A 14,214-nucleotide genomic window follows, 5' to 3' on the forward strand; every position below is an offset into this window, starting at 1 on the left:
CCCCCTTTGCCCCCAGCTAGGGCTGCAGCCATTCATCCCTAATCTGATGAGTATGAAAATTGAATGTGTAGACAAATTGAGCAGAGGTTGCTTTTTTTTTTTTTGTTAAATAACCTAATATCAAGATCACATTTATTGAGCACGTCTGACTTCTTACCAAGTCTGAGCTGATGCGGGCATTTTCAGTTACCCCTCTGGAATTTGCCCAACACTGTAATACCTTAGGAAAAGAGAAAGATTCTTCTAGTGCCTTCTATGCCCTGCTTGCCATTTACGCATGTTTAGTACAATCGTGGGATATCTGGATGCCTGCCGTACGCCAGACACTTGACAGGATGCACTGATTAAACAGACTTGATCCTTAGAGGAGTTTTCAACGGGCATTAAGAAAGAACTAAGCAGGCTCCTGAACACAATGGGGGTAGGTCCCTACTTCAGGAGGGCAGCCAGGTTACTTTCCTTGGTTTCTTCCTCTCTGGGATGAGGGAATTAAATATCTCCAGGGCCTATGAGGGCTCAGGAATTCATCGACAGCCGGGAAGCTGCTATTCCTGAAGGTGCCTCAAGTTCACTGGGTACTCCTGGAGCCCGTGGAGACGTCCATAGGAGACTTAAGTTCAGTTCCTGGTAGAACCCCCTTTATTCCTTCGGTTTCCTCTCTGTTCCCCTCCCCTGCTGTCTTCCTGTGTGAAGGTGTGGGCAAGCTGGGGGCGATGTGCTGTCTCTAATATAGGTCACCCCCTTCTGCAAGGCAGCCTCTGGCAGCCGACCCTACCCGCAAGTGTATCCCAGGACGAAGCATGACCCAGGCTTGCCCCGGGAAGCATGTATCACTGGGTAGGGGGTGGGGAATCTTGACAACCCATGAGGAGCAGACATCCTGAGACTTACTTTCTCTGCCTTGGCCCTGGTCCCACCTCCGTATGTGTCTTTCTTTCCCTTGGAAGGTAACGGCTTCTGGAAAGGTATTCTGGGGCTTTATAAACCTCCCGCCAAGTTTGAGTCCGGGAGGCGCTCATGAGACAAACCTCTGGCCGGGCAGCTTGCTGGACCACTAGAGGGGTGGTAGGCGCACCAGGGGCGGGGACACTGCTCCTGGCGGATGTGACAGAAGGGGCCTGAATGGGAAGTGGGAGAAGAGCAAACCCCAGTTCTAACAGGAAGCCCAAACTGAGCAACTTCGGGCTTATCCAACTCCTAGGGAGAAGAGGAAGCGCCCAAGGAGCAGCGCCCCGAACCGAACGGCGCCGGGCATAGTCAGTCCTCACACTTCTGTTTCCGCTCCAAAGGAGTCTCTACTAGGCAAGATAACAAGAGACCTAGATTCTCTCATAAGATCCACGCGACCGGCGCCTACTGCTGGCGTGCTTGCTGGGACCCCCTCGTCCCATGATCCTTGGCTATAGCCGCCAGTGTGCCTTCACCTGGATCGGGTGGACGTCGGCTTCCGGCCTCCGGGTTGGGTAGGGGTGGGTAGGAGTGGGTATCGAGTTGACGAGGGAAGGAGCAGCCATTTTGAGACTGATGAGCACGGAAGGGACCATATTGAGAACTCTGGATGCCTGGGGCCGCCATTTTAAGTATGGGCCCAGCTGAGAAGCCCTGTACGGTGAAACGCGGTGACATGCGGCCGCCATATTTGTGCGGATCCCCCTGGCGGCGGCCATCTTGAACGGAGACCTGCTGTGGGCGTCGCCATCTTAGAAGTAAAACGGCCCCTTTCCAGGAACTGGAACCAAGCTCTTCCCCTCTCACTGGGTACCTCCTGTCTGCGACTGCCCATCGGAATGCCTCCCTAAGTCCACCCCGTTCGGTCTGTTTTCATTTTCACTTGTCTTCATTGCTCTCGTGTGTGTGTGTGTGTGTGTGTGTGTGTGTGTGTGTGTGTGTGTGTGTGTGTATGTGTATGTGAATGCTCTCCGTAGCCTCTAAGTGTCTGTCTGTAACTTAATTCTTCCACTTGAGACGTTCTCTCATGCCCGCCATCCACCCTAACCCGGTGGATCTCCGATCCTAGACAATGTCGAACCCGCTTTGACTGGCCCTGTTCCCTGGTTATGGCAAGCTTTTCCACCTGCCGCACCCACTCCCTATCCCCCAAGAACGGTAACACAGGACCTGTCCTCTGAGACTCTGGATGACTTTATTCTTCAAATGGCTTTACACTTCCAATAGTTCCAGGTGAGACTGAGAGCAAGCACCCAGCCCATCCCTCTCTTCATTGTCTGAGCGGGTCACAGAGGGAAGCGGGCAGGACGCCGGCAGAGTCTGACAGCCCTTCTGTGGGTGGAGCTAAGGGTGCCCCGAGTCACGGGGTGCTTTGGGTCCGCCTCAGTGGGCGAGGAAATGGGGTCGGCAGATAGGTGAGGGAGGGCCTTGTGCTTCAGCTAACCTCACAGGTTTGGGAAAGGGCTACGGATGGGATCCAGGGACCCTAGGGGGCTCACCACAGTTCCTGACATAAATGAGGAAGGGCCCGGGAGAGGGAAAGGTGAAGAGTTGTGAGGAGGGACAAGGCAGCTCAGAGGAGGGCACAGAAGAATTTCTTCTCCCGGAAAGGGTTCTCCGAAGTGGGCACAGGGGTGATGAGGGGATCCTCACAGGCGTGGGCATCACAATAAGTCATCAGGTCTGCTGCTGCCTTGGACACCTGGGGCACAGCCAGGAGGGGAACTGTTAGCCAGAAACCCTGAAATGGACTGCAGCCTCCCTCCCCAAATGGATAATCTTTTGCCATCTCTAGGGCTCCTTAAGACAGTCTTCTCTTCCCTCATCACCCACAGAGACCTGGGGCCAGCTCTCCTTAGTCGTCTCCCAAGACGACTCCTGTGATCTCAGGGAGTCAATGAAAGAAAGCATCTCTTATCCTGAGGTTTGGGAGCCTACGGTACAGGCTGCCAACTAATGGGATCCAGGGCCCCACCCACCTTTATTCGGCACAAGCTGGCTTCAATCTTAAGCTGTTCCACCATCTTGCGGGCTTGCCCAATACTCATAGTGCTGTTCACAGGGGTCTCCCCTTTCATCCTGGAGAAAAGAGAGAGCTCAGAGCATGATAGGGGGCCCTGCACAATCTCAGCTGAAGGCCCCCCTCTGTGCTTACTCCTCATCAACCTTTACAAGGCCGGGTCATATGCCCCAATATTTTACTCCCCTCTTATCCCCAACCTCCGTGGTCTTTCCCATTCCTGTCTTCCTCAGCTAAGGGAATGGAGAAGTGGGATGAGATGCTCCCCAAACTCCTACATGGCCTGGGCCACAGATCATTAAACATATAAATGATTTAAGGCTTCCGAGCCCTCAAGTTATGTGTGTTTCCAGCTCTGAAAACCACAACTAGAAAGAGGCCCGCCCTAATGAGGAGAGTACAGAACCCCCACCTGCCCCCTTGAGCCCCAAAGGGAGAAAAGCAGGATGCTCGCTACTCACCTGAGGCCACGGGCAGCGACAGTCCTGGGGAGAAGGATCGTGGGGTGCACCAAAACCTTCTGCCTGAGATGGGTGCCCCACCTTGCAGGGAGTTGGCAGCTGAGAATATCTGACGCAGCAGCAGAAGCAGCTAATACAAGGCCACTGGGGAGGGTCAAGTCAGAGGCCAGTGGAGGGCTGGTCCCAGTTTCTGCAGCTCCAGCACTGGCTGTTACCTGAAAGATGAAGGATGCTAGAAGGAGCTGCTCAGATCATGGCACATACCAACTGTCTGGCCAGTGGGGGAGCCTGGCTGCTGCCTGCAGCCCCCGTGCACGCCCCCAATGTTACTGTCTCACTACCTGCCCCTCCCCCATTGCAGGCATCCAGAGTCTGTGCTAGAGACCTCCCCAAAGGAGCTGGAAGTAGCTGAGTCCCAGGTAGATTCCCCCCTCAAATGGGGTGGTCTGGACCTGTGACAGCCCCTGCAGTGGAGTCAGTACTGACTGCGTGAGACCCTGCTCATTTGAAAATCTGACATCAGCTGGGCAGTCGCCCCCTCCATCCCTCCTCCCTCTACTCTGACACAGCATTTAACACCTGAATCTTCATTTCTCTCCCAGGGACCCTCCGTTCCCCATATCCAGGAAAATGTGATGAGCTACAGGTATCAGCTTCTAGATCACCACTTTAACGTTCTAGCTACAAGTGACTCGAGTGGAAGATCCAGGGACAGCGAGGTCCATCAGGAAGATGTCTAAAGAAATGGCAGACCAAAGAGAAGAAGGAGCAGCTGGGGAAAGAGAGGCATGCAGAGATCAGATCAAAGAATCGGACAAAGACGAGGTAGGGGAGAGTCGGCGGGTGTTTCTGGAAATAGATGGGCTTCCTGGGTGGGTGTGTGTATTGGTTTGAGATTGCCTCCCACGGCTGCAGTGTGTTGTGCTTGGTGCTGTGAGATGGACGCAAAGATGTACACAACACTGATCCTTCTGAGGAATCTTATTTGGGGTGGATAGACATATACAAGAGAGAAAGTGCCACCCGCCAAAACCTAGTCTAGATAATGCGCTGTGGGGACTCTGAGGGAAAGTCTAGTTAGGGTCGGAGGAGGTCGATCACGCATCGTAAAAGCTGGAGACAAAACACGGGCCTGAAATGCTACCGCTCTTGTGAATAGGGGACAGCCAGCCCGCTGGCGCAACGCGCAAGATGCACAGGTACCCGCAGACTGCAACGCTCTCGGGGTGAATGCTCTCTGCCTTGGAAGCCCACAGATCCAAGGAGCTGTGGGCAATGAAAATCAGCGCCAGCTGGATGCCCGCCTCTCCCCCTCTTCAGGGGTTAAATGGCGGAGAGTGAAGGTGTGGGCGGAGGGCCGTGATTGCGGCCTCGAGGGGCGGGCTGAGGGATCCTGCTGACTCATATCTGGAGCATATCTTGGGGCCTGGAGGGAGGCGCCTGTCCCCTTTGGTTTTGGTATCCGGAGGGTAACGGACCGCAGGAACGGACAGTGCCGGGCGCGAGGAGGTAGGAACTTGGCGGCCCGGAAGGCCCCGCCCCCTGCACCGGGCCCCGCCCCGGACGAGCCCCGCCCCCAGTGCTACAAAGGGGGCCGGCGAAAAGGGGGAGGGACTTCCCCGGGAGGCGGAAGTGCCTTCTCGCGGTTGCCCAGGCAGCTCGCGGCTGGTGAGTCTGCACCTCTGTGGCGGCCCGCTGGCTGGTTTCTATGTTGCTGCGGTTGGGTGGGGGCTCCGGGCGCCGCGGCCACCGCCGAGCCAGAGGGGGCTGGCGGGGAGCGGCCGTTGGCTGTAGGACGCCCTGCCCGGAGTGGGGCGCGGCCTTCTCTGAGAGCGACTGCAGCTCCAGGAGGAGAGAAGCTCGGTAGGGAATTGTGGCTGCGCTGAGGTTGCTGGCTTTGAGTCCGGCTGTGCGACCTTAGGCAAGTCGCGCGTGCTCTCCGTGCAGCCACCTCGCAGTGTGGAATCGTGTCATCGTGTGTGTAAAACCGCCTTGGAAGAATTTTAAGGTGCTCATCCTCTGTATGTTACGTATTACTATGAATGACTGTCAAGGCGGCTGTCCCAGAATCAGGTGACCCGAGGATGGGTTCAGCTGAGGAACTCTAGCACAGGTGGTGGAGAGAGCACAGTGGAGGAAAGGAAGGGATAATTGGCTGAGAAACGCAATCAATTGGAGAAAGGCCATATGAAACAAAGACTTTGCTATGTCTTGCTATCTCTGGTTCCTCAAAGCCAGTCCGGTAAGCTTGTCCTTTTTGTCCCCACCTCCCCCGTGAAAAGAGCTATTCTTTCCCCTTCTCTGTCTTTTTCCAGGAACGACCAGCTGCTTCATCCCATGGCCAGGGGTGGCGTCCAGGTGGCAGAGCACCTAGGAACTCAAGGCCTGAACCCGGGGCCAGACCCCCTGCACTCCCCATCATGGTCAATGACCCACCAGTACCTGCCTTACTGTGGGCCCAGGAGATGGGCCACGTCCTGGCAGGCCGTGCCCGCAAGCTGCTACTGCAGTTTGGGGTGCTCTTCTGTACCATCCTCCTCCTGCTCTGGGTGTCTGTCTTCCTCTATGGCTCCTTCTACTATTCCTACATGCCGACAGTCAGCCACCTCAGCCCCGTGCATTTCTACTACAGGTGAGAGGGGTCTTCTATCAAAGTAGAGGAATTCAGTGAGAGAATTGCTGCAAGGACCCTTGGAGCTTATTCAGGTCAACCCCCTTATTTACGGAGGAGGACACTTGAGCCCAGTGTGCTTATACTGATTTCTTTTATAGCCCAAGGTTGGGGCAGGTCTGGGCTTGTAGGGCTCTAGGGTCCTAGTCCTGTCTCTGGTTACTGGAACCTGGTTAAAAAGAAGAAAAAAAAAATCCCTCTCCAAGATTGTCATTATGAGGGTCAGTTCAATTTAGGCTGGATCAGACCTCTCTCAGGGCCACTGTAGACTTTTGAGCCAACCCAACCGCTTGGGTCATCTCAGAACTAATCTGGCCTTCAGTAGAGGAGGTATTATTAGGAAAGCAGTAGTTTGCCTTTTACATTACTTCTTCCCACTCCCGGATAGTCTGCTGCAAGAGAATTTATGGAAACACAGGGTGTCTGGGTACATAAACTCCCAGAGTCCTACTTCTTGCCTTGGGGCCTCAATTCCTTCCCATTTTACAGACCCTGCCAAATTCTCGCCCCTTCTTTTTTTTTTTTTTTTTTTTTTGCTGTACGCAGGCCTCTCACTGTTGCGGCCTCTCCCGTTGCGGAGCACAGGCTCCGGACGCGCAGGCTCAGCGGCCATGGCTCACGGGCCCAGCCGCTCCGCGGCGTGTGGGATCTTCCCGGACCAGGGCACGAACCCGTGTTCCCTGCATCGGCAGGCGGACTCTCAACCACTGCGCTACCAGGGAAGCCCATCTCCCCTTCTTTTAACAATGACTACAGGACCAATCAAGAGGTGCTTACAAGGGCACTATTATCAATGGTCCAAAGTTGTTTTCTTTTTTTTCCCCTGTCCTGAGTCCGTGGTCATGAGCTGTAATTTCTAAGGCAGAGCTGCTTAAAGTTTTACTTATTTATTTTATTTTATTTTATTTTATTTATTTATTTATTGGCTGTGTTGGGTCTTCCGTTGCTGTGCGCTGGCTTTCTCTAGTAGCCAGCAGGGGGCCACTCTTCGTTGCAGTGCGAGGGCTTTTCACTGCAGTGGCTTCTCTTGTTGTGGAGCACAGGATCTAGGCACGCAAGCCTCAGTAGTTGTGGCACACGGACTTCAGTAGTTGTGGCTCACGGGCTCAAGAGCGCAGGCTCAGCAGTTGTGGCACACGGGCTCAGTTGCTCCGCGGCATGTGGGATCCTCCCGGACCAGGGCTCGAACCCGTGTCCCCTGCATTAGCAGGCGGACTCCTAACCACTGCGCCACCAGGGAAGCCCTGCTTAAACTTTTAAGAGGCACGATGGCCTGGCCCCTGGCCCAGGTTCAGCTTATGAAAGCTATGGCCCTTCCTGCCATAAAAACCTATATGTATGGCCATGTGCAGTTTTGCCTACAATTCAAAGGGTTCGTGAGCCTCTTAAAGATCATCTGTGGATCCCTTTGGAAGAGTTTTCTCAAACTAGGCCCCAGACCAGAATTCCTAAATCAGAATCTGGAGGAGTGGGACCCAGGGATTTGCATTTTTAGCAGCTCCCCAGGTGAGTCTTTAGAAACACTTAAGTCCGAAACTATTCAACTAAGTGTCCATAGGTTCCCATTTAAGAATGTCTGCCCTAATGCAAGGAAATAAATGGAAGTAGCAGGAAGAGAACTAAAGACTCATTCTGTTGTCTTGAATCTCCTGGCTGCATTTCTTCTCCATCTCTGTCTATAACAGAGAAGCGTGCCCATTCTGGGAGAAGGGATGGGGGATAGGAAAGGGAGCCCTAGGGGCCAAGGAGGTGTGTGGACAAGTCAGACAGACTCTGTAACTTAGCAGAGTATCATCCCCATTCTCATTTAGGACCGACTGTGATTCCGCCGCCTCCTTACTCTGCTCCTTCCCTGTGGCCAATGTCTCACTGGCTAAGGGTGGACGTGATCGGGTGAGTATGGGAGCTGACGAGAGGTTTCATTAGAGCTTTGATGACTTGAAACAGGAAGGCTTGAGAAAGACCTGGATGTCAGGGACCGAGTAATAGAGACTAAAAGGAAGGCTTTCAAGGAAAGGGAGGTTAAAGAAAAATGAAAGTCCAAATGAATTGTGTGGATTATTCTTTCCTCCTTCTTAAATTGTTTCAGCCAGGCCATATCTACTAGATAAGATGTATTTTAGATCTAAATGAACCTAAATTAACAGATCAGCTATCTCACAGAACTAGGATGGAATCCACCCAAGAGTTTTGAAAGTATGTTAAATTATGAACCCGTTGGCAGGTATGTGTAACCTGCCATTACAAAGGGTACTGTGCCAGAGGACTGGCCAAATGCCAGTATGCCTTCAACAAACCTGGAAACCCTGGGGAATGCAGAATGGGAATGCATCCTTCTCTATTAGGCAAGCTGCTGGAGGCTCTGAAAAAGGGTAGGATCCCAGAACACTTCAGAAGGATCTTGGAGGATCAAGAGCATTTCTGATCACCAGAGTTTTTTGAGTTGTCAGCAATGTAATGAGAAGTCATCAGAAATCAGACTAATTAAGAGTTTAAATACCATTTGAAAATGATTTTTCAAAAATTATACTTGGGAGGATACTGACCTAAAGATAAAAAACACAGGATAGAAATAAATGGTCACTCTGAAGGGAGGAGTGCAAGCTGTAGAGTCTGGGGCCCCCTGGGGTTGACGATACAAATAACCTGGGAGACCGTGTATCCTGTATCCTGTGAAATCTTCCAGTTTACTGCCAGGGTAACACTATCCAGAAAGCTTACCACGTGGGATGAGTGGATCCCAAATGGAGATTTCAAAGTGGTGAAGTGGGGAAGGGAATTCCCTGGCGGTCCAGTCGTTAGGACTCCACACTTTCACTGCCGAGGGTCCAGGTTCAATTGCTGGTGGCGGGGGGACTAAGATCCTGCAAGCTTCACAGTGTGGCCAAAAAAAAAAAAAGTGGTGAAGTGGAATGTTGGGCATTGCAAGACAGAGGATTATCATTTTAGTTCTGCTACTCAGGGAAGTAACTTGGAGATTATTATAGAATGTTCTGTGAAAACATTGGTTCAATGTGTTTTTGTAGCTTAATAATAATAATAATAATAAATGGAATATATTGAGGGGAATAGAAACAAAGCCACAGTACATTTGCACCTGGGATGCTGCACGCATTTATGTGGCTGCCCATAATAGATCATAATGGTTGGTGCTGCAAGGAGCCTGAAACAATCGGGTACCAGGCTGCTGGATGAGGAAGGAATGGAAGGATGAAGGGTGAGGCCCAAGTCCCTGATAATTAAAGCAGATTGATCATTTCATTCACTTCTAGTGAACATTTTTGAATGAATGCATGAAATAATGGGTCTACTCTGTGTGTAACACCTTGTTTAGAAATAGAAGATGTGGTCCTGCTTTCAAGGAGCTCACAGGATTGACAGAAATCTATACATTGCATTAAGTAGGAAAGATGCAGATTCTGCATTTCAAAAGAATTTGTGAAGAATTAGTCAGGTGTGAGACTATGGAGATGGTGAGGCTCAAAGTGGGCCTTTTAAGGAAGGGTGAATACTGTGTGGGAATGGAGGAGAGGGAGAACCTGCCCATCAGGCAGACAAATGTGAACAAAGGCAAGACTCATTCACAAGATTCTGGTATTAGATTTTGTGGATGCCCTTGGAGGAGATTACATAATTATTGGTTTAAAAAGAAAAAAAAAAATATAAAAATCTTTATTGAGGTATAATTCACATAGTGTACAAGTCACCATTCAAAATGTACAGTTCAGTCGTTTTTAGTATATTCAGAGTTGAGCAACCATCACCATAATCAATTTTAGAAGATTTTCATCACCCCAGAAAGAAACCCATACCCACTACCTAGCAGTCACTCCCAATTTCCCTCCTGCCCACCCAGAGAACTACATATTTTAATGTTTCAAGGAATTCAGTGAAGCAACTGGCTTAGATTCATCTGGCCTCTACAGGGGGGTAGGAATCTCATGGAATCCATTTTTGTCAAGGCGTAATTCAGACCGAAAATAAGAATCTGTATAAAGAAAGACTTCGATCAGTGTTTTTTTCACCTATTACCCTATGGATAAAATGCTCAAAGTACCCTCATAGCCATATCTAGATTTTGGAGCTAGTACACTATTAGGGTTAGGGGAAAGTTTTTTTCAACTTCTTTTTTTTTTTTAATCCACTCCCTCTTTGGGTAAAACCAGAAGCTTTACCATCACCCCTGTGATCCTTATGTATCACCCTGAGGGGGTCATGCATAGGACAAGCATAGCTGAATATAGGATTAGAGGAATAGAGGAACAGTCAGGAAAAACTAGGGTATGTTTGGTGGCACATCTTTAACCTTTTGAGGTTAATCCCAGTGAAGAAGCCTTCCTGCTGTGAGTCTCAGGGTTCTACCAACAGATCCAAGATAAAGGACCCAAAATGACATAAGATGGTCTTGAGTGACAGTGACTGTGTGACAGCTGGCTAGGGAGATGGTGAGCACTTCTGGCACTCGGTTAATTAATAGTGTAAGTGAAGGTAGGCTGGGTCCGGGGGGATGGCCTCACGGGGACAGAGAGACCTGAGTCACAGATGGCCCAGTTGGCAACATGACGGTTCACTTTTGGAAAAGAAATGTGACACAGCCTTTCTCGAATAGACTGATTCAGTAGAGCAGACAGGATACTGAAGATCTCAGAAGTGGGAGGGATCCAGCCACCAGAAGGGGGCAGCACTTTCTTGGGACCAGAGAGACTGAGAGGCTTGTTTTGAGAGCGGAGGGTTGTGGCAGAGTGTTTGGAGGGGAAGGGGGGAGGTGGTACAGGGGCAGCGCAATTAAAAAAAAATTTTTTTAAAGAGATGGGGCTACCTTGGGCAGGTGCTGATGTATGGACAGCCGTACCGCGTTACCTTAGAGCTTGAGCTGCCAGAGTCTCCTGTGAATCAAGATTTGGGCATGTTCTTGGTCACCATTTCATGCTACACCAGAGGCGGCCGAATCATCTCCACCTCTTCACGCTCCGTGAGTGTTCATTCCTGGCCCGTCTAGGAGGGTGTGGAGAATGATGACACATGTCAGAGTATCTGGGTGGGGCTTCAGGAGAAAACATCCCAGCTCTGAAGTCACAGACACATCAGGATAGGCAAGAGGTATCCGTTTGCCACACCAAACACCCCCTAACATCTGATGAGCATGTCCAGCTTTGGGGTAAAGTCTGAAGAGTGGAGCCACCCTGCAAACAGGGGCTTCTTTGGAGCCAGGCAAGCCTGGCCTCGAATCCTCGCTCAGAAACATGCCAGCTGAGGGGCAATTTACTTAAGCCCTTAGTTATGAAGTCCTATAAGTGAATATAGTAGTAACTCCCTCATAACAAGACTAGTTTGGATCCAGTGAGGAAATGGTGTTCAATAAATGTTAGACTCCATTCTTAATTATCAGCAGAACCATATCATGAAGCAGATCCCCGAATGTCCACATGGGGGAAAAGGCTTCAGATGGTACACCGGAACATACAGTCTGTTCTGGATTATAGAGCCATTTGGGGGGAAGGTAGATCAGAGACAGTGTGGGGCTTCACCTAGGAGGGTTTCTTAGAAAAGGGGGCTTTGTTGTATGGGAATAGAGGCACGCGGCCGGCTAGGGCGGGGCAGGGATGTCATTCAAGTGTTTGCAACGGTTGGGTCAAGACTTGGGTTTTGGGGGCGTGGTAGGAAGTGAAAGTGAGGGAGCAGGGACCGGGGAAGAAGCAGCCTTCCTAGCCTGCTCAGGGGTGGTGGGGGGGCGGGCACCCGTCCCCAGCCTCTTCCTCCTGGCCCTGGCAGGTGATGCTGCATTACCGCTCAAACCTGCTCCAGATGCTTGACACCCTGGTCTTCTCTAGCCTCCTGCTGTTTGGCTTTGCAGAGCAGAAGCAGGTCCTGGAGGTGGAGCTGTACCCAGAATACAGGGAGAACTCGGTAAGGGGGGAAGGAGGACTAGGACACAGCCCTCCCCACGAGCCCAGGATTTTACCTGAGGAGCTCCTGGGCTCGGTCAGGAGGGACAGCTGTGGAGGCTGGAAGCGGGCCTCAGATTGGCCTGGTAAGAGTGACAGCGGCAGGATCCTGGCCTGATGTGCTGCCACCACTGCCCACCCGCCTGCAGTATGTGCCGACCACCGGAGCCATTATCGAGATCCACAGCAAGCGCGTCCAGCTGTACGGAGCCTACCTCCGCATCCACGCCCACTTCACTGGGCTCAGGTGAGAAAGCGCCGACGCGGCCTGGGCAGCTCTCGTGGGGCTGTCCTTAAGTGAAGAGGGTCCTAAGCAGAGGCAACGGGTTTTACGGGTTTTACTTAGGCCACAGATTCTCAACCCTGGCTGCACATCAGCATATCAGGTCCCTGGGGAACTTTAAAAAAATACTGATGCCTGGGCCCCACCCCAAGACCAGGATTTGTTAGGGTCATACCAGGCCGTCAGACTTTTTGAAAGCACCCCAGGGAAAGGTCATGTGCAGTCAGTGTTGAGAACTGCTCTCTTGAGCACATTGGCTCAGTGGGTGGGAGGCAGGGGATGCAGCCCAGCTCTAGCCAAACTGGTGAATCACCCTAGAAGTTATTTCTGGGAAATGAGAAGGCTGGTACTCCCTGGCAGCTGCTACTTCCCTCCTGTCTCTGCTTCCTGCTTCAGGTACCTGCTGTACAACTTCCCGATGACCTGCGCCTTCGTTGGTGTCGCCAGCAACTTCACCTTCCTCAGCGTCATTGTGCTCTTCAGCTACATGCAGTGGGTGTGGCGGGGCATCTGGCCCCGACACCGCCTCTCTCTGCAGGTCGCAAAGGACCCCTTTCCTCTCCCCTTCACGATCCTTCTTTGGGGAGTGGGCAGGAGCATGTTGGGGGCTGGGGCTGAAGGGCCCTGATCACCGGTGAGGGAAGGCAGTCCTTGCTGCTCAGGAGTTTCCGCCCTACAGGTAAACATCCGAAACAGAGACAGGTCCCGCAAGGAAGTCCAGCGGAGGATCCCTGCCCATCAGCCAGGTAAAGGTGATGGCTGGGGGCTGGGTGAGGAGGCTCCTGCGCCGTCCAGTATGAGGCTTTAGGTGCTCACATACCAAGCTGAAGGTCAAGGGAAAGGCTGAATGGGGTGAAGTTGGCACTACCATCCAGGTGCACCTGCCCTAGCCCTGCCCTGTCCTCTACCCCCTTTGGAGGCACAGGGCCCCGAGGCCAGGAGGAGTCCGCTCAGCTGTCACCCATTACAGAGGATAGTGAGAGCCGTGCGGGTCCCTCGGAGCCAGGTAAGGTGCAGCAGCCCGACCTCCTTCCTGACTCCTCTCAGCCCTCCCCTTCAGCCTCCTCCAGACTGACCTCTGCCCTCCCCCTGGGGCTGCAGAAGGCCAGCTGTCTGAGGAGGAGAAACCAGATCAACAGCCCCTGAGTGGCGAGGAGGAGCTAGAGCCCGAGGCCAGTGACGGTGAGGGGCACTCTGCAGCGGGACCTGGGTGGACTGGGGTTGGCCTGTGGCTAGGGAGAAGACCACGTTGGGTGGGGGCAGGAGCCCCTGCTCTGGAATTTCCCATTTGGGATTTTGTTTCCCCTTCCCCTGGCCCAGGTTCAGGCTCCTGGGAAGATGCAGCTCTGCTGACGGAGGCCAACCTGCCTGTTTCTGCCCCTGCCCTTGCCCCGGAGACCGTGGGCAGCTCTGAACCCTCCACAGGCACTGTCCGACAGCGCCCCATTTGCTCTAGTTCCTGAAGAGAATAGGGCAGAGTCCCCACACTCCAGCCCTCCCCACCCCCGATCCCTTTCCCTTTCCGGGGCTCCCCCAATAAACTCTTTTCATGCCAGCTGCCTCCCTGACTCTGAAGTGGATTCAGGGCCATTTGAAAACGTGATGTTCCCCAGGCATCCCCCACCCCGATTGGAGGAGGTTGTCTTGTCAGGGGCTACCGATGGGGAAGACCTCCAGACCCTGGACTATTTCAGGCACAGCTGTTTCCATTCATCAGCCTAGGACGTCCAAGGAGCGAAAACCTGCCCACTCCATCCATGTGACTCTCATCTCCCTCTGGGGAGGGGGATAGCATAGGGCGGGTCTGGAAAGCTGGGATACATCATTCTGGCCTCTGTACCCCTCCCTTTCTCAGTCCATTGGGAGGCAGAAGACAGGAAATGACT

At 52.5% G+C, this 14,214-nt stretch overlaps 2 protein-coding genes across 7 annotated transcripts; one reads left to right on the forward strand and one right to left on the reverse strand.

Annotated features, from left to right (window-relative positions):
* Positions 1–2,521: 2,521 nt before the first annotated feature.
* Positions 2,522–3,026, reverse strand: GNG3 (G protein subunit gamma 3; the record flags this gene model as incomplete). Its single annotated transcript, XM_079707684.1, has 2 exons — positions 2,522–2,650; positions 2,928–3,026. The coding sequence occupies 2 exons, from the start codon at positions 3,024–3,026 to the stop codon at positions 2,522–2,524; spliced, it is 228 nt and encodes a 75-aa protein (XP_079563810.1).
* A 1,117-nt stretch (positions 3,027–4,143) lies between these two features.
* On the forward strand, positions 4,144–13,889 carry BSCL2 (BSCL2 lipid droplet biogenesis associated, seipin). 6 transcript variants are annotated; one of them, XM_079708519.1, is made up of 11 exons: positions 4,144–4,254; positions 5,745–6,061; positions 7,912–7,993; positions 10,929–11,072; positions 11,873–12,007; positions 12,195–12,292; positions 12,725–12,866; positions 13,008–13,074; positions 13,248–13,334; positions 13,430–13,510; positions 13,649–13,889. In XM_079708519.1, exons 1-11 carry the CDS (start codon positions 4,162–4,164, stop codon positions 13,789–13,791), a joined length of 1,389 nt encoding a protein of 462 aa, XP_079564645.1. In that variant the 5' UTR covers positions 4,144–4,161; the 3' UTR covers positions 13,792–13,889. The 6 variants fall into 6 exon arrangements, with proteins under 6 accessions (XP_079564645.1, XP_079564646.1, XP_079564644.1 ...); XM_079708520.1 differs by having other exon boundaries at positions 13,254–13,334; XM_079708518.1 differs by having other exon boundaries at positions 13,008–13,073; positions 13,244–13,334.
* Positions 13,890–14,214: the final 325 nt, after the last annotated feature.

The sequence above is a fragment of the Hyperoodon ampullatus genome (genome assembly GCF_949752795.1).
Source record: "Hyperoodon ampullatus genome assembly, chromosome: 7".
NCBI lineage: Eukaryota > Metazoa > Chordata > Mammalia > Artiodactyla > Ziphiidae > Hyperoodon > Hyperoodon ampullatus.

Coding starts and splice junctions, on each gene's coding strand:
- BSCL2 (XM_079708518.1), top strand. CDS start 4,162: ATGTCTAAAGAAATGGCAGACCAAAGAGAAGAAGGAGCAGCTGGGGAA. Junction 11,073..11,872: donor TCTCCACCTCTTCACGCTCC/GTGAGTGTTCAT, acceptor TGGCCCTGGCAG/GTGATGCTGCATTACCGCTC. Junction 13,335..13,429: donor TGCGGGTCCCTCGGAGCCAG/GTAAGGTGCAGC, acceptor CTGGGGCTGCAG/AAGGCCAGCTGTCTGAGGAG.